General features: G+C 41.0%; 2 protein-coding genes and 1 pseudogene across 2 annotated transcripts; 1 reads left to right on the top strand and 2 right to left on the bottom strand.

The window, feature by feature from the left end:
* Positions 1-211: 211 nt before the first annotated feature.
* Positions 212-8127, bottom strand: LOC130139082 (strigolactone esterase D14-like; annotated as a pseudogene).
* Positions 8128-18205: 10078 nt separating this feature from the next.
* LOC115678660 (kinesin-like protein KIN-1) lies at positions 18206-22783 on the top strand. The gene is made up of 15 exons (XM_030602058.2): positions 18206-18411; positions 18660-18762; positions 19078-19121; positions 19657-19686; positions 19767-19886; positions 19970-19995; positions 20115-20196; positions 20581-20622; positions 20704-20737; positions 20867-20942; positions 21025-21241; positions 21320-21411; positions 21823-21937; positions 22013-22192; positions 22507-22783. The coding sequence occupies exons 1-15, from the start codon at positions 18295-18297 to the stop codon at positions 22714-22716; spliced, it is 1488 nt and encodes a 495-aa protein (XP_030457918.2). The 5' UTR covers positions 18206-18294; the 3' UTR covers positions 22717-22783.
* Positions 22784-23339: 556 nt separating this feature from the next.
* Positions 23340-24649, bottom strand: LOC115678662 (40S ribosomal protein S28-2). Its single transcript, XM_030602059.2, has 2 exons — positions 24545-24649; positions 23340-23713 (listed from the first exon to the last, which is right to left on the bottom strand). The coding sequence occupies exon 2, from the start codon at positions 23710-23712 to the stop codon at positions 23515-23517; it is 198 nt and encodes a 65-aa protein (XP_030457919.1). The 5' UTR covers position 23713; positions 24545-24649; the 3' UTR covers positions 23340-23514.
* Between the last annotated feature and the right edge of the window lie 359 nt (positions 24650-25008).

Genomic DNA, 25008 nt, shown 5'->3' with positions numbered 1-25008 from the left:
ATGAGAGATATAAAAGAGGGTTGGAATTGAACCATAATTAAGAGGTTGGTGATTTTCTCCATCTCGAATTAGAGAAAAGCCTCCATAAAGGGTTCCCAATATAAACATTACCTACGTACAAACTTAACTTGAAATAAATTGGTTACCATTCATGTTCCCAACAAAATAATGAGGTGGACCGGCTCTAGCGAAGATTTTGACTACTTCTCTTTCATGCAAACCGGACATCGAATGAAGTTAAATTGCCCCCTTCAAGGCATCCAGAAGCACAGGATAAGCGGTGAGCATTGGAAAATGGCCTTGTGTCCTCAGTATTTTCACCTTGGAGGTGCATCCCAATCTTCCTCTTCATGTAATGCGAGACTGACGCTGGCACGACCACGTCCTTACCGGATTGAATGATGGAGCACGGAACAGGCACTTTCGAAAGAGCCCATCTCAGATCACTCAGGAACACGGTTTTAGCTACGCTTATCGCGATTTCAGGCTCTATTCGTCCCAAGCGGTGCTCGAACTCCATCAGTGCACTCGTGTTGTTCCGTGCTATTGCTATTGGAGAGTAATTATGGACCCAACCTGAGTAATTCGCGTGCATCAATTGAAGTAGCAAGTTGATCGCCGGTTCATCGAAGCCTCCAGTGTATCCTTTGGCATTGAGGTACCTGTAAATCAGACATATGTTAATATAATGATGTTAAAAGATCAAGAATCATATCAGCTTTTATGTAGCGCTCAAGCTAGTTGCCAAGATGACACATGTCGTGCATATAACACAATCTATATGGACTTTTATCTGTCTTTCTGCTTTTAACATAGGCTGTGAGGCAAAAAGAAAATTCTAATTTTCATAGGATATTTGAGATACAATGTTCGTTTATGTGTGCATGTGAATCTACAGACAATATCTGGCGACAATACTTCTTACCTCCGGCTCTGCCAGTAAATCAGCAACTTAGAATATATGTGTCAGAGAGAGAGAGAGAGAGAGAGAGAGAGAGAGAGAGAGAGAGAGGACCTACCTTGGAGATCCACTGAGCAGCACAAGGTGTTCAAAGAGGTCGGACCTGTGTATTGCGGCCAAGCACCCGATCATGGTCGACATGTGAGGCTGCAAATGATAACCATTCTGTTTCTCTATTTTTGTTCCAGAAATAGGTTTGGAACAGAAATCTGTTGATAACGAAATTCCAATTTCTATTTCTGGAACAAAATTTTGTTCCAGAAATAGGTTTGGAACAGAAATCAGAAGTTAAAATTTTTTGCTTCTCTATTTCTGGAACAGAAATGAGAAACAAAATTTTTTTGTTCTTCTCATCACTTTCCCTCACTACTAGCCGGTCGCTCACCCGCCGCCCATCGCCGGCCGCCGCCACCCGCCGACCGCCGCTACCGGTCGCCGCCGCCGGCCACCGTCTCCCGCTGCCGCCTACCCTCCTCCCGCCGCCACCCGTCTCCCGCCGCCACCCGTCTCCCGCCGCCACCGTTGCCCGCCTTTGGCCGTCGCCCACCTCCCACCGCCGGCCGCCGTGGGTCGCCAGCTGCAGTAGGCCGGCTGCCATGGGCTGCCGGCCACCGTGGGCCTCCCGGCCGCTGTAGGCCGGCCACCGTCTCCCACCGCCACCCGCCTCCCACCCCCGGCCTCTCTCCTCCTATCACCGTCGCCCACCTCCCACCGCCAACTGTCGTCCACCGGCTGCCCTCCTCCCACCGCCGGCTGCCTTGGGCCGCCGCCCGCCGTCCATCGGCCACAATCTCTCGCCGGCCGCCGTCCACCGGCCACCGTCTCCCACCGCTAATCGCCCTCTTTTGGTTGCCACCCACCTCCCACTACCGGCCACCGTTGGCCGCCGTCCATCGGCCACCATCTCCCACCGTCGGCCACCGTCCTCCCGCCGCCGCCCGCCGTCGGCCACCATCTCCCGCCGCCACCCACCCTCCTCCCGCCACCATCCACCTACCACCCGAGAAGAAGAAATTTTGTGCCATTATCAAACAAATTTCTGTTTCTGGAACAGAAATTTTGTGTCGTTATCAAACATGTTTTTTTGCTAAGAAACTCTTCCAGGAACAGAAATTGATTTCTGAAACAGAATGGTTACCATTCGCAGCCTGAGTAACTGACATAAATGCTCCTCTTCACCTTCAGCTCGTCGAGAAGGCGCACCAAGTCTTCAACGTAACCCCACAAGTCTGTGAAGAACGGCATGACAAAAATGCCCGAGTGGATGAAGGCCATCGTAGACCATCACTTTGAAGAAGAACGCGAAGAACGGCATGACATGGTGCCAAACAGTCTGGCTGGCCTTGAAGCCATGGGACAGGACCAGAGTCCGCGTCCCATTGCCGTAGACATTGCTATTTAGGGCTTGGAAGATGCCTCCGCTGCTGCATAGTGATTCACTCGTTCTTTTTGGGTCTCTCTGCCTCTTTGACAATGTAACAGAATGACAAAAAGTGAAAAGGAGGAAGTTGAGAGATAATTGTGTAAGAACTTTTCTAATGTGGGCTTCATTAATTGAGATTAACTGTATTAGTTTGGTCTAATAAATGTAAATGTAAGATATATGGGTTCTTAATAAGTCTAAGGGTTAATACCACGAAAAACCCTAAACTGGTACCCTTGTGACTCATTTACCCCAAACTATTTTTTTGACCATAAAAAACCCCAAACTGGTACACCTATGACAATTTTACTCTGAACTATTTTTTTGACCACCAAAAACCCCAAACTGGTACACCTGTGACAATTTTACCCTAAACTTACCAAAAAAAACCCCAAACTGGTACATATGTGACAATTTTATCATGAATTAAAATTTTATTTTTATTTTTTCGAATTTTTATTTATTCTTTTCTTTTCTTTTCTTTTTTTCATCTTCAACCTACGGCCGGTCGCTGTCCGTGTCTCAGCGACGCCAGAGGCGGAAGCCGGCGATGAGAGGGCCCGCCTCGCCCGAAAACTCTATAAATAGTCGCTTGGGCGAGTCCGCCCGTCCTCTAAGGCAACCTCGCCCGACTGGCCGGCCGGCTTCCGCCTACGGCGTGATGATGCACAATTTGACTTACATATGGATCTAGAGAAGAATTTCTTCTCATGAGCGGCAATCTCATTAGGCCAGTGTTCCGGCGAAGGGAATAGTAGAGAAGCACTTGAGTTCGTGTTCGGACACCATCTCCAGTTCCGCGTCAAGTTCGATGAATTCCAAACCAGGTGCACAAATCGATAACTTCTCCATTTTGGTGTTTCAGTTTTTGTTTATGGTCTTCCTAGGTGTGTCATTTCCGTGGCCGACATGTGGTATCAGAGTCTGCCATAGATTAGAACTGAAACATGCGGATTAGGACCGTTTTCGTCTTGTTAGAGAGGTTTTTTCCATTTTGCAAAATTTTTTGTCATATAAAAGTTAAATTTTATTGCATATTTGGAACTTGCTCGTCGAGACGAGAAAAATGAGGGGTGGCGCGTCACCGGAGGAGGCCGCACGCGCCCTCATGCGCGGACACGCACCGTGGGCGCGTTGACGCGTGATGGCCACGCGCAGCCGTGACGAACCGGCGCGTCTCGACCCTAGTAACTGCCGATGTGACTTCATGCTGACATTCGCAACGCGGATCTGGGTTGACCCGGATCCTGACCCCAACCCGTTGACTTGACCCGTCGGACCGACAGTTCAGACCGATCGGACCGGCGGTTCAAGCCAGTTTGACCGGTTGAAGGCGCACACACGCGCCGCGCACTCTAGCGATGTGTAAGGGCGCGTCCGACGTCCGCTTGGGACATTCTTGGTACTACCGCTTCTTATCAAGATGCTCTACACTGTGGTATATTTATTTTACATGCTTGAGGCTTTTAAGGATATGAAAATACGTATAAAATCCTATATACACGTATTTTTAGGGTATTTTTCTTATTTTCTTGTATTTCTCTATGGTTTCGGAAATACATATCGTAGCTCACATGTATATCACCACATGAGAAATGTGTAGAGTATAATTCATTGTCCATCAATGAATGGAGCAATGTAATTGGCATGGCATGTTATTTTAGTGACAAATTGCCCCTGTCTTCAAGAAAATCACATGTATATGGTAAATGTGAGACATAAATGTTATATCCATGGTATGAGAGAGTTTTAAGGGTTCAATTGGGTTGTGACCGCCAAAGTGGCACACATGATTGGATTTAAGAAATATCGGTCTTATATTGTGGTGGGACGTCTCTTATTCTAACGCGTTGTCATACTCTTAAAGGAGGTGATTGCGTATTAGTTTATGGAGGGACACATGAACAGCATGTGCTTGAGGAGTCACTGATCCTAGTAGTTCATACACCCAAAGGTGGTGAATTCACGAAAGTTGGAATATATTCCCACGGCTGCTGTCATGTGGAAAGTATACAATTGCATGTCATATATTCTACCCAAATATATTTATATGATGATGTATGTAACTCTCAGGTTTTGTACTTATATGGTTTTAAGTTACACTGTACTCACATATAATGCTAATTGTATACAATCTTACAAATTAGTCACCTTCTCTGAAAAACGGCTACTCTATTAGGATTGCGGTTCTTTCTGGTTCAGACTTTAAGAAATGGTAAGAGAATTTTTTGTTTGGGATGGAGAGCTAGCGGATATTTATATTACTCTTACTAAGGAAAATCCGGTAGATCTCACTGTCACTAGTAAGGAACCCAAGAAAGCACACTTTACTGCTTGGGAAAAGAGCAATTGGATTTGCTTGTAATCAATGAAGTAATTCATTCAAGAACACTTAAAAAGTGATTTGCCAACTGACTGTACTGCTAAGGAAATGATGGCAGCCTTAGAGGCTAGAAACCGCGTCTCATCTAATGTTGAGGTTGGTACACTACTTCAAAGGCTCTTTAATATGAAGTATGATGGTTCTATTGGGGTTAGAGATTATGTCCTTAGGATGGTAGACCTAAAGACGAAGCTTCAAGCTCTTAATGTTTCCATTCCTGATGCTTGTATTGGGCATTAAGCCCTGAACACCATTTCACATGATTTTGGGATTATAAAGACAAACTACAATTTCCAAGATGAGACTTGGTCGGTTAACGACCTGATAGCTAGGGTGGTGGCAGAGGAAGAGAAACTTAAGAAGGAAAGAGGGCATTTTGCCTTGTATGTTTCTGGTTCCCACAAAAGGAAGGATAAGAAGTTCAAAAATCGTACTCATAAAGGTACTCATGAAACTACCGGTTAATCTGACGTTATGGGTCCAAAGAAAACATCCTTCAAGAAGGATGGTGACCACTACTTCTTTTGTAAGAAGAGAGATCACATAAAGAAAGACTGCAACGATTATAAAACTCGGTTGTCCAAGTATGAGCATGCAGGTAATGATTTTTTAGCATTTGTTTGTGAATCTAACCTATCAAAAGCCCCGTCTAATTCATAGTGGTTATATAGCAGTGCAACAAATCATGTTGCATTTACCATACAAGAATTCATAAACCAGAGGAAGCCAAATAAGAATGATCAAAGCTCACTATGGAAACAACAATAAAATCGACGTTGAGTTCATAGGAGATGTCATTTTAATTCTAGATTCTGGTTTTAATATGATATTAAAAAACACATTTTATGCACTTCCATTTAGATGGAACTTAGGTTCCGTATCAAGTTTGGACATGTGTGCTTACTCATTTGAAATTAAAAAAAAACTATTTTTACGTTCTTTAATTCAAATAAGGTTGAGTGCTACAATATGTCTAATGGATTGTACATATTGTGTTTAACTCCCAATGATATATATGTCGCTTATACAGCTGAAAAGGTTGTTTCCAAAAGACCTCTACCTGAGGAACAGTCTTATGCATTATGGCATAAACGGCTTGACCACATCTATAAGGAAAGAGTAAAAAGGCTGATAAAAACTGACATTCTGCCTGCTCTTAAAAATGACCTAGAGTCATGCGTAAACTGTTGTAGGGGTAAAATGACTGAGATCAGGAAGAAAACTACAGTCCAAAGTTCTGACCTATTGGAGGTCATTCACACTAACATTAGTAAACCCTATACGGCAACTTTGTGTAGAAATTTTTATTTCATCACATTTATTGATAACTATTCTCGATATGGCTATATGTACTTGATTAAGGAAAAGTCCGAGTCTCTTGACAAGTTCAAAATTTTTCGGACTGAAGTTGAGAAACAGTTGGGAAAAGTCATAAATGTTGTCAGATCTAACCAAGGTGGAGAGTATTATGGCAAGCATGGCGATGCCGAACAGCTTAAAGGGCCATTTGCCAAATACTTGGAGGATTCTGGGATAATGGTTCAGTTTACTATGCCTGAAAATTCTTAGCAAAATGGTGTGGCCGAAAGGCGCAATCACACCCTTATGGAAATAGTGAGGAGTATGATTAGTAGGACAAATTTACCTGGTTTTCTGTGGAGTTAAGCTTTAAAAAATTTTGTACATTCTAAATCGTGTACCTACTAAAGCTGTTCCATTAGCTCCTTTTGAGTTATGGATTGGACGTAAGCCTAGCTTAAACCATCTTAAGGTTTGGGGATGTCCTGCAGAAGTGAAGTTCTATAGTCCAACATTAAGTAAGTTGGACTCCAGAATCACTCGGTGTTACTTTGATCTTACCCAGATCATTCGAAGGGATATCAGTTCTATAATCCTAATGGAGGTACAAGAATTTTGGAATCACAGACAGCGAAATTTCTGGAATTTGACGTGGTCGAAGAAAGTAGCTACTCACAGACTATTAAGAATAACAGTGCAGTGGATACTGTTGTATCTTTTTCTCTTCCCATATAGAAAATTATGGAGTCTCCCACACTACAGACTGAACCTGCTGAGGCTCAGGATCATGTTATCGAGACAACTCCTGATGAAGTTCCTCAAGCCTCTCAAGCGTAGGATGAGGTTGTTACTGCTCTACTTAGAAGATCCATTAGGGAGAGATGATCGGGTATACCACCAGACTATATAGTCTATATAGAGAGCAAGACTATGATATCGATTATGTGGTTGATCCAATGACTTATGCCGAAACTGTTTCTTGTCCTTGGTCGGAATTGTGGTTGGATGCAATGAGAAATAAAATGAAGTCTCTCATGAACTATGGGATTTGCTGCGAGTTTGAGTGCCGCATCGTTGTCGCAAAATAAATTGGTTGGCCCTTTAACCCGTACACTGAGGTCTAAAAGTAAACCTTGTATCCAAATTATTTCACAAACGGTTTTGGCCATGGCTCGATATTCAGCCTTAGCTTATGATAATGATACGATTGACTGCTTCATCGTTTTCCAAGAAGTAAAGACTTTCCTATCTTAATGCAAAAACCAATGATAGATCTTTGACTCATGGGACACGTGACATAGTCTGTATCGCAATAAGCTGTCATTTCCAAATCGCAATCTCGAGAAAAAAGTATTCCAAGCCCTAGACATTTCTTCAAATACTTCACGACTTTCATGTTTGCATTCATGTGAGACTCCTTTGGATTATGCATGAATTGACTAAGTGTCTATACTGCGTAGCATATGTCCGGTCTGGTCATAGTGAGATATATAAGTTTCCCTACGAGCCTCTGATAACTGGATGGATCTTCGAGTAATGGGTCATCAATTTTAGAAGATGATCGGACATCATAATCAACAGTGGTTAATCTAACATTCTGTTTGATAGGAATGACAACCGGCTTACATCTCGATAAAGTTGCTTTTGATATGATTTCTAGGACAAATTTCCGTTGACTGAGAGAAATTCCTAGGTCTGAATGAGCAATCTTAATACCGAGGAAATATTTGGGAGGTCCCAAGTCTTTAATATGAAAAGTAAAGTGCAAGTATTCTTTAAGACTCTTAATAGCCAATTCGTCATTTCCCATAATAAGTATGTCATCAACATATAGCATCAGGTAGATTGATGACATACCTTTTGTCCATGTGAAGAGAGCATAATCCTGTCTAGACTGTTTGAAACCAGTGGTTGTAAGGACTCTAGTGAATTTTGCATACCACTGTCGAGAAGCCTGTTTGAGACCATAAAGGGATTTGCGAAGACAGCATATTCTAGACTCCCTTTGTTGCCGTAAACCTTGTAGAAGGTCCATATATATTTCCTCATCCAGATCGCCATGGAGGAAAACATTGTGAACATCTATTTGATGTAATTGCCAATCTCAAAAAGCAGCAACAAATAAAAAGGAGCAAACAGTGACGTCTTTCGCTACCGGGGAGAATGTTTCATAGTAGTCAAAACCTCCGCGTTGTGTGAAACCTTTGGCCACTAAGCGAGCCTTGTATTGTTCAACGGATCCATCATCCCTGTATTTGATCTTATACACTCATCTGCAGCTAATGAGATTATAATGAGAAGGCAAAGGTACTATGTCCCAAGTTTAATTTTCCATCAAGGCATGCAGTTCCGCTTCCATGGCCTTCTGCCAACGTGAATCACGAATTGCCTCATTGTAAGAGGAGGGCTCATTTTCTTTCGAGATATGATTAATGCAACATATATGTACCGTAGATAGTCGATTGAACGAAACATAAGAAGAGACAGGATATGGAGTACTTGGTGAGTTGAGAGAGGCACAAACGTAGTCCTTGGTCCATGTGGGTGGCTAAGTAGTTCGGCCTAAACGTCGAGGGGGGATATGCTCAGACGTAGAAGACAATAATTGTGGAGAAGATAGTCCTGAAGATGAAGCAGAATTCTCTGGTAATATAGACTCCTCATCCGAATATCCAAAGGTGGATGGAGGATCTATATTGTTATCTATTACTAGAAAAGATGTCGGAATATCCGGAGGCGTGACGAGCATATATTGTGGAGCACGAGATAAGTCTTCCTTAGATAAGAATTGACGGTGATAAAGGATCGAGCTAGAAAGCTCGATTGAAGATACCTCAACCTGAATGGAAATATGTCTTCATGGAAAACGTCTCTACTTACGCAGAATTTACCTGGTGATGGCTCAAAGACTCGTAACCCTTTTGGAGGGTTGGATATCCCATGAAAATGCATTGTCTTGCGCGAGGACTCATTTTGTCTCGAGGACCCAGAGTAGTAACATAGCACAAGTAGCCAAAAACTCTTAGGTGATCAATCTCAAGCTTCTTTCCAAAAAGTATTTCAAAGCGGGTTTGTCCGTCAATAACCCAAGTTGGCATACGATTGATCAAGTAAGCTGCTATGATCACACAATTTCCCCAAAAAGTTTCAGAAATAAATGCTTGGAATTTAAGAACACGTGCAACTTCTAAAAGGTGACGACGTTTACGCTTGCCAATCCCATTCTGTTGAGGTGTATAGTGCACGAACTTTCATGCAGAATTCCATGGGAAGAGAAAAGAAGTTTATATTCATGACTGAAGAATTCTTTCCCATTATATGTTCGAATGCGTTGAACAGATTTGCCAAATTGATTTTTTAACAACGTGAAAAAATTCCTTAAGTGAGGAAGAACTTGACTCTTCGACTGCATAAGGAAAACCTATGTAGCACGAGAATGGTCATCTACAATGGTAAGGAAAAAACGAGATTCATCATGATGTGGAGTGTGATAAGGACCCCAAATATCTGCATGAATCAGAGAGAAAATGTCTGTAGCACGTGATTTACTTATGGGAAAAGATGCACGTAATTGTTTGGCCAATGGGCAAATTTGGCAACGAGGATGTGAAAAAGATGCATTGTGACCCAGACGTTGATGAGAAAGAATAATTTTATCATTGGCAGCAATATTACACAATGATTCTTTATTCAAGGAAATACATGATAAGTCGATTTTTTTTTTTGGAAAACTAGTCCGAAATATAACCCTTGTGAAAGCCTACCCAAGCCCATCAGTTTGCCAGTCGAAAGGGCCTAAAAGAAACAATTATCATAATTGAAGATGATACGACAGGAATTGTCCTCACAAACCTTTGAAACTGAAATGAGATTGAATTGAAACTAAGGCACATAAAGCATATTCTTAAGGGTAATGGAAGGAACGAGATTTATTGTCCCTATTTTTGTGACATGAGTAGTATTTCCATTTGGAAGGCGCACAGATATAGGGAAGTCGAGATTTTTGTGAGTATGAGAAAAGAAACTTTCGTCATAAATAATGTGGCCACTAGCACCTGAATCAATTATCCATGCATTATTAGTAATAGAGTTGAAGCAATAAGAAATATCTGAGAAGCTTGCTCCTTTATTAGAAATATCCAGCTGTTTTAATGCTTTTATGATTTGCTGATATTGATCATGGGTAACTGATTGATTGACTTGATCAATATTTTGTGCAGAGACTTGGTAAGCGGCAAATTCCCTTTCCTTTTTTCCTTTCTCCCCATGCTTTCCATGCAATTTCCAACAGGTTTCCACAGTGTGTTGGGGGCGTTTGCAATAATCACAGTATAATTTACCTTTTCCTTTCGAAATTTGCCCATTTCCCTTCTGTGATGACGTGGCTGAAGAGTATTTGTGAGATTTAAAGGCTGGGGTTGACATGGCATCGTGCAGACCGTTAGATTCGGGCATTGGATAGACAAAGCGTGAGCCGTCTAATCTCCCCTTCAAATCGTAGCCGTCCGTCCCACCCTTCATATAGCTTCTTTCTCCTCTTTCCTCAAAAAACCCTAGCACCGTGGTTTGTCCTCTCAACCCTTCGGCGCTCGTTTTTCTAGTGATCCCTCGTTGTTGATTGCTCAACTAAACCGCAAGGAAAATGGTCTCTCCAACCTTCACGCTCTCTGATGAAGCGAGTCGCTGACTCTCCTCCTAAACGGCAAGTTGATAAATCTGGCCAAGCGACGGCGTGGGTTCCATGGTCAAGATATGAGATCTAAAAGGTAAGTACGAGTCATTCAGAATCAAAAGAAAGCAAGTCACCTTCTCTGGTTCTTTGATGTTTCGGTACTGTTGTAGAGTTAGTTCGGATCCCTAGAGCTTCTCTTCGGCCACCTCTAATTCATTCCAGAGGGCTGAAAGTATGTTGAAACAAGCTGTAATCGACACGCTACTTTGTTTAACTCTGATAACACCTGGGTAAAGGCAAAAAATTTTGCCCAATCAAGTTTCCCGTACATTCCTTTATGTTTTCTCACATAGACTTAGAATCTTCTGTCGGAGGAGGCCCGGCCGCAACCTTTGGGACAATGCAATTTCAAATCCATGTCCGGACGAGTTGATTGCATTTTCTCCAATGTTGCGCTAGGTGGTCGTCGGTCGAAACCGAGATGGTTCCGTCAAGGAAACCGTCCTTGTCCTTCGTCACCAAGGCTCACCGGAACTCTCGTGACCACATTGAATAGAGTTGTTGGCTGATGAGGCGAAGCTCCAATTCGTCGACCGTCGAGATGTATAATGGGTTGTCGAGCTCTAGGCGACTTCCTGCGGCGGAGATCTGGTAGGGTACGAATCCAGGTTGGAAAATCAGGTAGGGATTCATTCTAGGACCCAGTGTGCCCGATTCGGATGATTGACCCAGATGGAACCATCCCGGCCCAAGAATTGGGCTTTCCTTAGGCTAGGTATGTTCATCGTGGGCCTGATTCGCCGGCCCTTGAGAAATGAACCATGGGTTGGCTTGGGCCGATCCATACATCCATGGATTGGTTTGTGCCTAGACAGGCAGCCACTGGATGGGCTAGCCCGTAATGGGCTGCCCCTGGTTTGGCTAGGCCTGAACAGGAACCCATGAAATGGGTTATGTCTGGGCCCAGGAATTTTGGTTCGGTACACCTTCAACGGGATGCGACAAATGTGGAGGTGCCTCTTCCTGACCAGTAACTCCTGGAGTTTGGTTGTCTTCAAAAGATGATTGATGGTTCGGCATAGTAATAGTAAGGAAGTAAATTGACTTTGTGTTATGGTTTCTCAAATACCGATTCCTACACCGAAGTGCTAACATTGTTTTGTAGGCTAGTGTTTTCTGCAATAACAAGGATAGAAGATAGAGAACCGGAGGCAATCATTGGAGGCTGCGGAAGCTAGATAAAAAAAATAGGCTCTAATACCATGACACAAAGTGAAAAGGAGGAAGTTGAGAGAATATTGTGTATTGTATTGATTCAACTTGATATCCTTAACATGTGTAAGTCCCTATTTATAATACAATGAATGGACAATTAAGGAAATAATGAAGGCGAATATATGAAATCAAACCTAATACTGAATTGATACAATTGATCAATTATAATCTTGAATTGATTCTTGATTGATCCTTGCATATTTCGCATATCTCCAACACAGTTGTTCTAGATTGAAAGTTTTCAATAAACGCAAGATTGTAAATGTTGCGTGTGGTAAGTATGCCCTTGAGGCATGGAGTGGGCATATATAGAACAAGTTCAGGTGTGCCTCTTGTTTCTTTCTTTTTCTTTTTCATTCTTTGAAAATGATGGCTCAGCTTCTCCAATTTTTTTTGTGTTCATGACCGGCATATATGTGCATGCTTATTATTGAGGCTTCAGCAAGTTCTTTGTAGGCCGACGAAGATCTCCAATCCCGCACGATATCTCTTGATGTCTCCTTCGATCACACGGGTTGATGTATTGAGTGAGAAATTCATAGAGAAATAGGTCTTTTCACCTGAATCAAAGGTTAGAATGATTGACACATCGAAATGAAAGTACTGGCACTGAGGTAGGATCTCTATCCTATACAGATTATTTGACGAAACCAATCATCTTTCAAGAATCTGGGACATCCATACCAGGTCCCACTAAAATCTATATAACTCATGTATTACGATTGATTCTGTCTACCTAATGATCCGTTTGATAAGATTAAACTTGTTTGATAATCTTAATTAGCATTGACTTAACTGATTCAATTAAGCCAAAAATTCACTTGATGTAATAAGTAAGGAGGGGTTACTTAATTCATTCAATAGAAAAAATAATTGATGGCAACCAGAACTTTGGCAAATATATTGCCATAACCTACCGGTAATAATTATTTTTCTGCCTTATGGTAAAAAATCAACAATATTTAGCTATTAATTTTCAATTGTCATCAAACAATCTTTGTATCTTTTTTCACTACTTAAAATTTGGCACTTACTCATTTCTCAGTTGTATCTAACAACCCTAAATGTATGCAAAATTCTCTCATGAGCTTGTGCGTACTCAATCAAGAGATATGTATGTTAGACGTACTAATATAGAGTTAAAGGTTAACTTATCTTTTTGAAGAAAAAGTCAATTTATAAACTCGTATGGCGGGTTTTTATTACATATTAAAATTAATCATTTATTTGAATGTCCTCTAATACGTCACTTCTTTATAAATAAATTCTAATATACCCGTTCAGAAAAGTATTTCGCTGTCATCGGTGTTGGCCAGGTCAAGGATCAAAATTGACTTGACTTGAGGTCCCTGTCTCATTATACAACCAAAAGACAAGAGCTACAGTTGTATAAGGCCAACATCAAAAAGTTAATGGAACATGAAGCTGAAAAAGGGTTAAGGGCTGGGAGGACCAAACTGTTTCGTGGCTGGGAATCCTCTGGACGTACCGGTCCTAAACTTATTTGCTTGAGGAAGCTGTAATTCTAGGGATGAGCATAGTTTCAAGATAAAACTTAGAACCTGAGAACCTGATCAGTGAGAATCTATAGATTTCAGGTTTCAAGGTATGCAGGGTAGGTTTCAGGTTTCAAATATTGTGAAACCTATTTTGATGGTTGTTGACACCTGATTTTTAGCTCATTTTTCAAATCTATCCAAAAAATCACAAAATTAGGATTAGAAACCTTGGCCAAGCTTAGGAACCTATACTAAACCAAAAAAAAAAATTAGAATTTTCCTGAATTTTTTCTTAATTTCTTTTAGTCAAAATAATAGAGAAAATCAAGAAAAATAGCAAACGGAGTCCAAAAATTCCATAAAAATAGCCATTAGTTTTCTTTTAAATCCAATTTCATTAATACAGCATCAATTTTATAAAATTTCAATTGTGAATGTGCTTTTCCCAAAATTGGGTAAAAACAAGCCCAAATGAATCAAAAATTCAATTAAGTCATTTCTAGGCCATAGTGTCTTCACAACAAATGATTCTGGAACCTTGAATTACATAATGATCAGTCCAATTGCACAATTTATTAAAGAAATCGAAAAGCCCCAAAATTCAATCGAAAATTATGGATTTTTAGCCCAAATTGGGGATCATGATCAATTTGAAATTGTCGAACCTTGAGACCATCATTTTTAGGGTTAATCAATCATGGATAATCCAATTTTGGCATCAATTTTTCCAAATCAGATCATCTAGATGTTAAATTGAACAAAAACCCTAATGATTCGAATTTACAATTTAAGAATTTTGGATTTAATTGCGACAAAAATTAGGGCAAATCTCATAACTTGGTGTAAAATGTGATGAGGAATCCAATTTTGGGGTTAAAATCGGAAAATAGGGTCAAAATTAGGTCGAATTTACGAATTTAGACCAACCCGGGCCTGCCGGGTCGGCTTGGTCAACTCGACCCGACCTGGGTCAATCTCCTTCCTTATCCGACTTGCCCAGAACATGATAAAAACCCAGAAACTATCTTCGGCCCCGCCACTTCACGGATTGAATCCGATCAATATAGCACATGTTAAACTCCGATTCCAGCTGGAGAATCTCTAGCTGCCGTCGGAGATCCGTTACAACCGATTCGAAGGTCGGTGATAAGATATTTTGAGTGGGAAAATTGAGCTAGAAAAACTGAAGAAACATTATCAAATGTATACAAACTGCTCGAGAAAATTCCAAAGAGAAAGAGAGAGGGAGAAGGAGCGCAAAAGAGATAGAACAAGCGTGAGGTGTGAGTAGAGACTCTTAGGGCCGAGCGATCGACGCTTTTACGATCGGAAAAGCACCGGCAAATCGGTTCGGACGATGAGTTTCTTCAACGGTAAACCAGAGACGACGCTGATTGTCGAGGCCTAAAACTTAAGCTCAGCCGGCGTGTTCAGAGCTTCCCCGGCCAAACCGAAGCTATTATCTTGAAGTTCAAGTGTCAACGAACAGCTCTATAGGCGCCGATTAGCCCAGGAAAATCATTTTGATCCTTAACGAAGCAGGTAAAGTTCATACTTCAATACTGTTTTTCCAGAATTCCAGGTTGAATGTTTGAGCTATATCATGCTAAATCTTCCAATTTTCTTGGTTGTTAACGTTTGGAACTTATTTCTAATCAAGTTTTCCATCATTTGATTGCATTTTTGGTCGAAAAACCTCGCTAAACAGAGTCAGCCATGATTGTTGTACCTCACCGGAGTTCCCGATCTTCGCTGGAGCGTCTCCTATGACCATAGATCCCCCAAGTTAGTAGTTTTCTCACTTTGATTGATGTTTTGATAATGATTTGGATCGATCTAGACGATTAGGGCGATTAATCTAGTGAGTTGAATACTTGTAGAATAGAGTTAATCAGTTTTTTTTAGGTTAAGGTTTTTAGGTCAGTTTTTCGCTGGCCGGCGGTGGTCCGGCGGCGAATCAATAAATTGAGGCTGATAGGAGGTGGCATAAACTATACACAAAACTAATCAAAATGGTAAAAGGGTCTTCGGAGGCTCACCAACGGTGAGCTTAAACAAGCGGTCTCGATAATGATTAAATCTAGAATAATGCCCACCAAGTGTTCGGCGAAATGCCGAAGAGAACAACATTAGAAACGGCGCCGTTTTGGCGTTATACCCGCCGGGGCGCTGGCCAGCGTCGGCATCGGCCGGTCCGATTCGATTAGACTAGTCCGAACCGGCTCGGCTCGGTTCGACCCCTTGGGGGGAAAATTTAAAAAAATAATAAAAAATGGAAAAACCAAAAAAAAATTCAGAAAATCCTAAAAAATCGGAAAATTCATAAAAAAAAAATAGAAAATTCAGAAAATTTCTAAAAAAAAATTAAAAATCATAAAAATTTCAGAAAATTGATAAAAATTTGAAAATTCTAGAAAATCCATAAAAAAATCTTAAAATTTTGAAAAACAAAAAAAAAAAAAGTCTCAGAAAAATAGATTTTCAAAAAATAAAAATCAAAAAATCAAAAAATTCAAAAATTCACATAATGACCCAAAAACATTGTGGCCAACCTTTGCAAGTGAAATTAGAATTTTTAGAGGTGCCTAAACGGCATTTTTAGAAAATCCTTAGTTTATGGGTTTTTACCCCTAAAAAACTCTAAACCCTAAAACAACACACATCATCGAATAAATAAGCCTTTAGGGCTTTACTAGGATTTGGGTGTTTTGAACTGGTTTTCATTTTAGAGACCCAAATTATTATTGTTTTGTTTGATTACAATTGATTGTGCTGCTTATATTGATTGATTGAGTTCCCACGATTAGAATGGTTAGAATTAGTAGATAGACCTCATAAACTCGTGCGACACGTTAAACACATCATATCATTTTAAGTACCGAAAGGGCGTTAAAGATCTCGACTCGGGATTATTAGCGTGATCAAGTTTCCGCATTCAGAATCTCTAGTTTGCAGAATCGTGGTATTTCTCCTGTACCCCGATTAAGTTTCTAGTCAACCTACCAATAATGACCAGTGGCGACTCCAAATCAAAAACTTATATTGAATATAATGATAAAAAACACAACCCGATGTCACGTGAAGTATAGTTTGGGAGAGGCCTCTGTTTATCTAGTGATAGGATGTATGTGGGACGTTTGAGAAAAATATCTGTATCAGACCCTAGTAGCTCATTCGAGGACAGTTTCTTCATTCGTGACAAATGGAAGTACCTCCTTAGCGTGCCAAAAAGCGCGGCGTAACAATGGGTAAGTTCTAGGTTCTAGATACGTGGAACCTGGAATCTGGAACCTTTGGTCTATGTTTTCGCGTAATCCTGCGATGTTTCATGGCATTAAATGATGAGTGTATAATATGAAATCACTAGTCTGAGCTTTTATTTTATGACTTGTTAATGTTTTATATTTTTTGTGTCGTGGTCAGTGGATCGTAGCAGCAAGTAATGGCCATTAAAGGTGATTATTTATTGTAATCATTTAATTAATAATATAGGTTGAACCTGGGTAGATCCTGAAATCGGCCATGAAACCTGTGACAGGATAGGTTCCAAGTTTCAAGGTATGTATGATAGATTCTAAATTCTAAAAAATGAGGAATTTGGTCACATGGGTAGGTTCCAGGTAAAACTTGTACAGAACCTGGAATCTGAAATTTGGAACTACTCATCCCTAGATTTTGACCGCCGCAAAAAGGACTTGATTGTAATAGAGTGGAGAGACGGTACGTCGTGGGGTGCTTATTATTTCAAGTAAGGTGTTGACGTGATGTCATGGAATCATTATTTGCTACTTATTTTTGTGTTCGACATTACTGACATCTAGCATAACGTGCAATGAACAATTTATCCTAAAAAATATTTGCCATGAACCAAAGTAGTTTAATCAATTAATGATGTCTTCGTTACTTAATAAAACTTTTTTGATAGGGTAAGAACACAGACTTAAGCTACACAGACTTGAGCCTGAGAGGATGTGTAGTTTTTCAGAGATGTACATACATATAAGATGCTGGGCTGAGTTCGCGCGCGGTTCCACGATTCTTAAGATAATCTTAAATTTGGATTTGATTGAAAAGAAACGATATTTTTAATTTGTTTTTGGAATCTAAGATAATATTTTTTCCCATTTCCAATATTTGATTGGAAAAGAAAGTGTCGTCGTGTCTTTAAAAAAAATAAAAGAAAATCGAAAAAATTGCCCCTGTGCACTTCCCTCCATTTTCCATCGCTATAAAAAGGGGATGCTTATTTTCCTTCTACCAATAAATGACCCCCCACCCAATACGAAAATTTCTTGTTTGGATCGGGCGGTCAAGCGGGCGGTTCTTTACACCCCTAATGTGTAGTTTGCCAAAGATGTACATACATGTAAGATGCTGGGTTGAGTTCGCGCTCGGTTTCATGATTCTTAAGATAATCCTAAATTTGGATTTGATTGAAAAGAAACGATATTTTTAATTTGTTTTTGGAATCTAAGATAATCTTTTTCCCATTTCCAATATTTGATTGGAAAAGAAAGTGTCGTCGTGTCTTTAAAAAAAAAAATCAGAAAAAATTGCCCCTGTGCACTTCCTCTTTTTCCCTCCATTTTCCATCGCTATAAAAAGGGGAGGAGCTTCTCTCTCCTCACGCTCTGACCCAAACATTTCAAATTCCTCCCTTCTTCTTCTCGCTCGCTTTTTTGGCCTTCGATCTTTCAGGATTTCCTCCGCGTTTTCGCAGGCGCTCATCGAATTTCTCGGCTCGATCCGGCCTTCTCCACGGCGGCGCGTGTTGCTGAGGGCATGGCCAACATCACCGTCTGCGCGCGGTTCAGGCCTCTGAGCTCGAGAGAGAGGCGCGATCATGGTGACGATTCCGTCTGCATTGAGCGGATCGACGACGAGGCCTTCAATCTCAAGGTGCTTCGACGAAGCTCTCTTTCCTACTTCTGCAGTTATACTCGGGGAAAGTTCGGTCCGATGAGGTTGTGTGCGTACTGGAAGAGACGGTAGTTGCGGTTGATTAGGCTATTCTCGTTGATTGCATCTGAGTTGTGGAATCTGTACTTTCGAGTGACATCTTGTGAACTCTCTCGTCTCCTATTGGCTGAGATCGCGCCGGTTTTGATCGATCAAGCTGTGGTGATCTCGATGTCGATGGTTGTTAGGATGAAAAGGAAGGAGAGCTGAAGTTCGGCTTCGATAAGGTGTTCTACGACGACTCCAAGCAAGATGATGTCTATTCGTTTCTGGCTCGTCCTATTGTTCGAGGTATATCTAGCTTCACCGCTGCATTGTGATGTCTAACATGATCTCTACAGAGCGAGAATCATTGATCACAGCATTAGGTGCTTGTGTCGACATGCGCATTTTCCTAATCCTTTTTCAGTACATGAGATTAATCAACTATTTTCATGCGAATCCACTGCTCTCTCGTCCTTTGATTGATGATCGAGATAAATCGGTTATTTTCATCCAAATCCACTGCTTTCTTCTGTTAGTAGGTGTACACAGCATGCACATATCGAGTTTACTTCCAGGTGTATTGATATTTTAGTTTTTATGCGTTGCTCTTAAATGTAACAGATGTGGTAAATGCAATAAACGGGACGATCATTACCTATGGACAGGTGAGACACTATGCTGCGACAAATGATGCGTGGTTTCTGTTGTCTAATTGATTCCTTAACTCTTTACCTTGATGTTTTGCTCGAACAAAGTAGATCTGTTATGAGGTAGAGTGGCGTGATTAGATGCATGCATGTTTAAATGTGGAGGAGAGGATGTTAATAGGTGCTTGACAAATGAATGGAGTAGATGTGATCCTATGATTAGTGCCATAGTATATCTCGAACAACCTCTTTTTGCTTGATCAAGTTGAAAAGGGTGTATGGATCTGAAGTTACCCAATGTTGTTTGTTCTATTCCAGGAAATTGGGTTCGGAATTCTTTCAAAGTTTTCCAGTTTGACATTTTGCGTCGGATCTCCACGTAGAGGAATTCCCTGTCCTTGTTATAACTAGACGTTACAATCATGGTTCAAGTCGTTGCAGAACTAGAACTGCATATATCATACTTTACGTAACTTATCTTCTCGATATGTTAAATAAATTATACTGATCATTTCCTGTTTTCTAACAACAAACTCTATTTTTTCTTGAGCAGACTGGAGCTGGAAAGACATATAGCATGGAGGTGATCAGTTCACCCCAAAAATAGCAGTTAGTTGATGGCCATTGATATATACCAGTTCAGTAACAATATTTATGAATCAGGGACCAAGCATCCTTGAATGTGATGATGCCAAGAAAGGTCTCCTTGCAAGAGTGGTTGATGGAATTTTCAGAGAAATCACTTCTGCTGATTCAATCAAGTATACAATTAAATTGTCCATGGTGCGCCTACACAAGCTTCTACCTGGTGCTTCACTTAATTGTTGATGTAATGTTCTATTTTCAACGTTTTTCAACTTTTTCAGGTAGAGATCTACATGGAGAAAGTAAGGTATAGATTACCATGACTGCATTTAAAGACATTCACGTTGAGATAATGGCTCTCATCCAATAATCCCAGGAAGTGTATAAAGAAAACCTCATGGACATCATTTATTTTCCTTCTTCCAGGGACCTTTTGGATCTTTCAAAGGACAACATACAAATTAAAGAGACTAAATCACATGGAATATCATTGCCTGAAGTTACGGAGGTGATGAATTTTTCCAGCTCACGCAACTGCTTTCAATCCAAATAACATTCAGAGAGTAGTTAGGCCGTTTTAAGTCGCCGGTTTTTTATGTGCAGTGGGCCTGAAGAAGCGTGCATCTTAAGATGCTTATGCGCCTCACACACATTCACAAAATGTTTTTGAGAATAAGATATTATTTTGCTCTTTAGACTCAAATGGTCTTCCGACAATACCACAAGTAGAACAACTAGAAATTGGTTTGCTGATCGACTAACATAAATCCACCTATCCTTTTTTGTATACAGAAAATTGGATGGCTTATTGAGTTAAAACCACCTATACTTACATATCATCTTATGCTTTCTTTCTGTGAGACCCCCTTGATGTTTTCTCCCTTCCCTCCAGATATCTCTATCAGACATTGCTGAAGCATTACAAAACTTATCCGTAAGATACAAGCTCCTTTTTATTTGACTGTATTCCAATCTTCCCTGGGTTGATCTTCTAGTTCCATCCTCTGAACTCCAGAGTGGTATATGCAACAGAGCAGTTGGAGAGACCCGTATCCTTTCTCTTTTCCGTTTTGGCTTGTACTTGTGCTTCATCTTGCATAGCCATATCAGTATTTTCTTTTAAAATATCTGCAACCTTCCCTAATTATGCATACAGTTTCAAACTTAAGCTGAAACAGAAATGAATGTGGGCAGCAGCAGAAGCCACTGTATTTACATATTCTCGGTGCACCAAGAATCAACCAAACAGACTAGGTATGGTTGGTCTCTTATGCGATTGCGATTTCTTGGTAATTTTTTCCTTTCTCATAAAATTTCGTGTCTTGAGTGTGGCCAGAACATTTGGAAAACTGATTCTCGTGGACCTGGCTGGCTCTGAGAAAGTTGAGAAAACAGGAGCAGAGGGCAGGGTTCTTGAAGAAGCTAAAACCATCAATAAGTCCCTGTCAGCACTTGGAAATGTAGTACATGCCTTGACATGTGGTCCAAACGTGAAAGGAAATTATATTCCGTATCGCAACTCCAAACTTACTCGGATTTTGCAAGATTCTCTTGTGAGACTGCCCCACAATAGCCCTTCCATTATCCTACTAGCTTGTATTCAAAACATAAACCATAAGTTCGTCTCACAGGGAGGGAACTCTCACATGGCATTACTATGTTGTTGTTCACCCAGCCCTTCAAATGTGTCAGAAACTCTATCAACCCTCAGGTTTGGTGCCAGGTATGAAAATTTGAAGTCAAACTCATGCAGGGCAGGGTGTGTTCTTATTCTGATGGACATGTTCTTTAGGAATACAAAGAAAAAGAAAAAAAGTCTTAAAATCAGGAAGTTCTAGCTTTCTCTATCTGTGTAAAAGGCATGCAGAGGAGATTAGTAAAATAAGAAAAAAATCGTTTATGAGTTCCGAAGTGTATCTACTGGAAGCAATCTATTTATGAGTAGATAAGATTTCTTTTTCATTCAACTAGTTGAGACAGACGCATAAATGCAATATCTACTAGTTATAGAAATTACACCGTGAGTATTAAGTTCTGATTCTTCAACCACGTATCCTGTCTCAGATGATGTGTGCCATGCGGGTGTGTGGATGCTGCGTGTGCTTTCTTATTCCCATTTCTGTCGTTTGTCCAGGGCAAAGCATATAAAAGCATCACCGCGTGTCCACTGTACCAGAGATAAACATATGAAGACACTCGGAACATCCTTCCCATCCGAAGATGAATCGCGTGACAAAGTTATGGAGAAGGTTAAGGTTTACACTACTTTTTCATAAAAATCAATTGATCACTCTATTTCACCCTCTCACATTCCGCATTTGTAGTCAAGGGAGAGCATGGATGCTGAAGATGTCAAGTTGCTTCAGGATTTGTTCACATGGGAGGGAAGAGCACTCGATCCTAATTTTCTTGAGGACTTGGAATTTGACTGGGGGGAGGTTGCTGCACCAACTGATATTCCATTCCAACAAGCCGTGGAGGAGCTTACCTCCGCTGTCGAACTGGTTAGTCGAGACTCTATAGGTTGCACTCATCAGCTTATATTACACTTTTTCTTCGACCACGAGATGATTCTACGCCATTTTACATTGAGAGAAAGTCTGATATGGTGACCGAGAATTGAGTTACCGACACATTTTGAAATTGAAGTCTTGGCGCGAGTTTTTTGTACTTTCATGGAAATAAACAACTGCCTAACTAATCCTTACCAAAAAAAACAACTGCCTAACAAAATGTCATCTACTTTCCGCATCACATAACAAACTTAACACTCTCTAATGGTTGCTTAGAGCGACATTTTGTTTGGCTCTTTTGACAGCTTAAAGATCAGAACAAAGTCCTCGAGGCGATGCTGGTAATTGCGACGAGGATGCTTTCATCTCAAGGTGAGGAAAGTGGAAATCTCGGCTTTATGCACTTAGTGTCGGAGTCTCTGAAACCGACCATCACTTGGGTCGCGTCATCGCCCCTGGTCAAGCTGTTGATAGACAGCTATGTCCTTATTCCATGTTGCTGGTTTACAAAGTGAGAAAGGTTTCCATATAAGAACCATGTTAGAACCTCGGTCTTTGAAAGTGATCCCCACTAATTTTCTCTCCACTAGTTTTGATGCGATTGTTTGAACGTATATTGGAACCGACTTGGATTTTAACTCCATGGTCAATCCAATTCTTATGAAAACTGAGAGAATGTTATCTCTCTTCAGAATTATTTCTTGACAATTGAGTATACAAATACAGATTCAAACTCGGACAATTGGTATCATTAATATAATTTGTGTTAATTAAGGTGGAACAACTAAGGAGTTCGAATTAGGGAAACTCACTGTAGACAACGTTTTGACTATGAAGTGTAATAACAAGAATAGCCAAAGTCATCAATTCCAGCAGGATCCCTATCCTTTATCTACATCTCAAAATTTCTCAACATCGATAAGGCAAAACCAGATAAAAACCTCATTTAGAACAAACTCTCCACAAGTTACCCTAGAGTTCAATTAGCTATTTGATCAGAACTCCTTGGCTCAAATCGATCCCTCAGAAGAAATGGCAATTATTCTGGCGCATACGGAACATCTCAGAAACACAAAGGAGAAGCTGAAATTGACATCATATCTTAAGACACCAAAAAATGGTGATCCATAACGCATCATTAAAGGTAGAGATGCTTCCTACGATTCATTCATGCTCGAGTTCAAATCTTTGACACAAAGTGACCAAAATGTGAACTGAAAATAAAGTTAAAACACTCTCACATTCAATCCACCAGCACAGAAACCCCACTATAGTCGTACCAAAAACTCGGGGAGAACATAAAAATGATTCACTCAACGGAGCCTCCTTGCTTCTCTCTCGGACTCCAGAAGGGTGAGGACATCTCCTTCCCTCACCGGTCCCTTCACGTTCCTCATGATGAACCGGTTCATGTCGTCCAAGAACTTGACTCTGACCTGAGTCACCTGCCCTCTCGACCCAGTTCGGCCCATGACTTTCACCACGACAGCATGCTTAATCTGAGAATCCATTCTGCACAAAGGAGACGAACCACACATAAACAACACGCCACCATTGAAAAATCAATTGCCAGCGACACATGGATATCCAGAAGAGCTACCACACACATCATTGGAAAAACCCACATTCAATTCCCATTCACAAACACAACTTAACTCCCCCAATTCGCACAACCAGCGAGAAAAAAGTCCAGGTCTTTAACAAACCGTGCGCTACTTCTGCTAGCGCAGCATATCTCGTAAACTATTAATTCATTAGCCCGTGCATATGTATACTCTTGCTCACATCCATAAGGAGCAACAAGCATCAACAATCTAATAACACAAATGGCGCAGCAAAGAAAAAAAGAGAGCACGGCTGATCCAAGCTCGACTACACCGCGCAAAATCCACACACTACGGTAGGACTTACTCGATACCACATCGACCCAGACTTTCCAACATACGGTCCACTACAACTTCGATTCAAAAACAGAACTGGTAGATTCGATATCACGCGAAATCCTCCGCACGCTCCCCATCAAACAGATAACATCGTTTCCTTCCCCACTTAAAACAAACTCTTAAAGTCCAAAATCCAACCGAAGAACAGGCCACAAACACATCGAGGGGAACAACCATCGCGCATCGGGTTTCATATTCCAAAGCGAGTAAAAGCAATCAGAAGAGATTAGCAGCAGCACCATTAGGGTTGGAAAATCAAAATACAGAGACGGTCCAATTCTGGCAAAAAGCCACCGAGCAAAACCCATCGGAAACGCATCGCCGGAGCTCGTGCTTGGACACGACGGCGAAGGACCGATGCACAATACGAGATCGAGAGAGAGAGGAAGCGGGAAGAAACCTGGGAGATCGGAGCGAGGAGGGAGGCGAGGAGGGGGAGCGGCCGAATGCTTGAGCTGCTTCTTCTTCCCAAAATCTTCAGCGAGGGCGAATGGAAACCCTAGCGTGGATCCTATTTATAGGGAAGTGGTATCTGTGACATGACCATATTGCCCACCCCCACCCTGAGTTGCCGGTAGCCCTAATTTGCTTCCCGGCTCAGGGGTATAATTGCCATAGCGTCGGTCTTTAAACTCCGCAAGGTCAAAAGTAAAAAAGATAACAAGACAAACAGCCCTTGAACTTTGACTTAATGCGCAATTGAATCTATGAACTTTTAATTTAATCAATATAGTCCTTAAATTTTTAATTTGTTTAATATGGTCCGTAGACTTTTTGTACATGTTCAATGTAGTCCCTGAACTTGATTTAATGGAAGGACTACATTGAACATTTTCATATAGTGCCGGTCGCGTCATGTAAGAC

This window comes from Syzygium oleosum, unplaced genomic scaffold, assembly GCF_021117445.2.
Source record: "Syzygium oleosum isolate NSW1041296 unplaced genomic scaffold, Sole_v2.1 Sole_v2.10, whole genome shotgun sequence".
Lineage (NCBI taxonomy): Eukaryota > Viridiplantae > Streptophyta > Magnoliopsida > Myrtales > Myrtaceae > Syzygium > Syzygium oleosum.
The sequence above is the reverse complement of the archived record's forward strand: the minus strand, read 5'-3'. Positions and strand labels throughout refer to the sequence as shown.

Bases quoted from the DNA above. Each gene is read 5' to 3' on its own strand.
- LOC115678662 (XM_030602059.2), bottom strand. From the start codon at position 23,712: ATGGATTCTCAGATTAAGCATGCTGTCGTGGTGAAAGTCATGGGCCGA.
- LOC115678660 (XM_030602058.2), top strand. From the start codon at position 18,295: ATGGCCAACATCACCGTCTGCGCGCGGTTCAGGCCTCTGAGCTCGAGA. The intron at 20,738-20,866 runs GTATCCTTTCTC...AAGCTGAAACAG, and splicing joins CAGAGCAGTTGGAGAGACCC to AAATGAATGTGGGCAGCAGC. The intron at 21,412-21,822 runs GTATGAAAATTT...TCGTTTGTCCAG, and splicing joins ACCCTCAGGTTTGGTGCCAG to GGCAAAGCATATAAAAGCAT.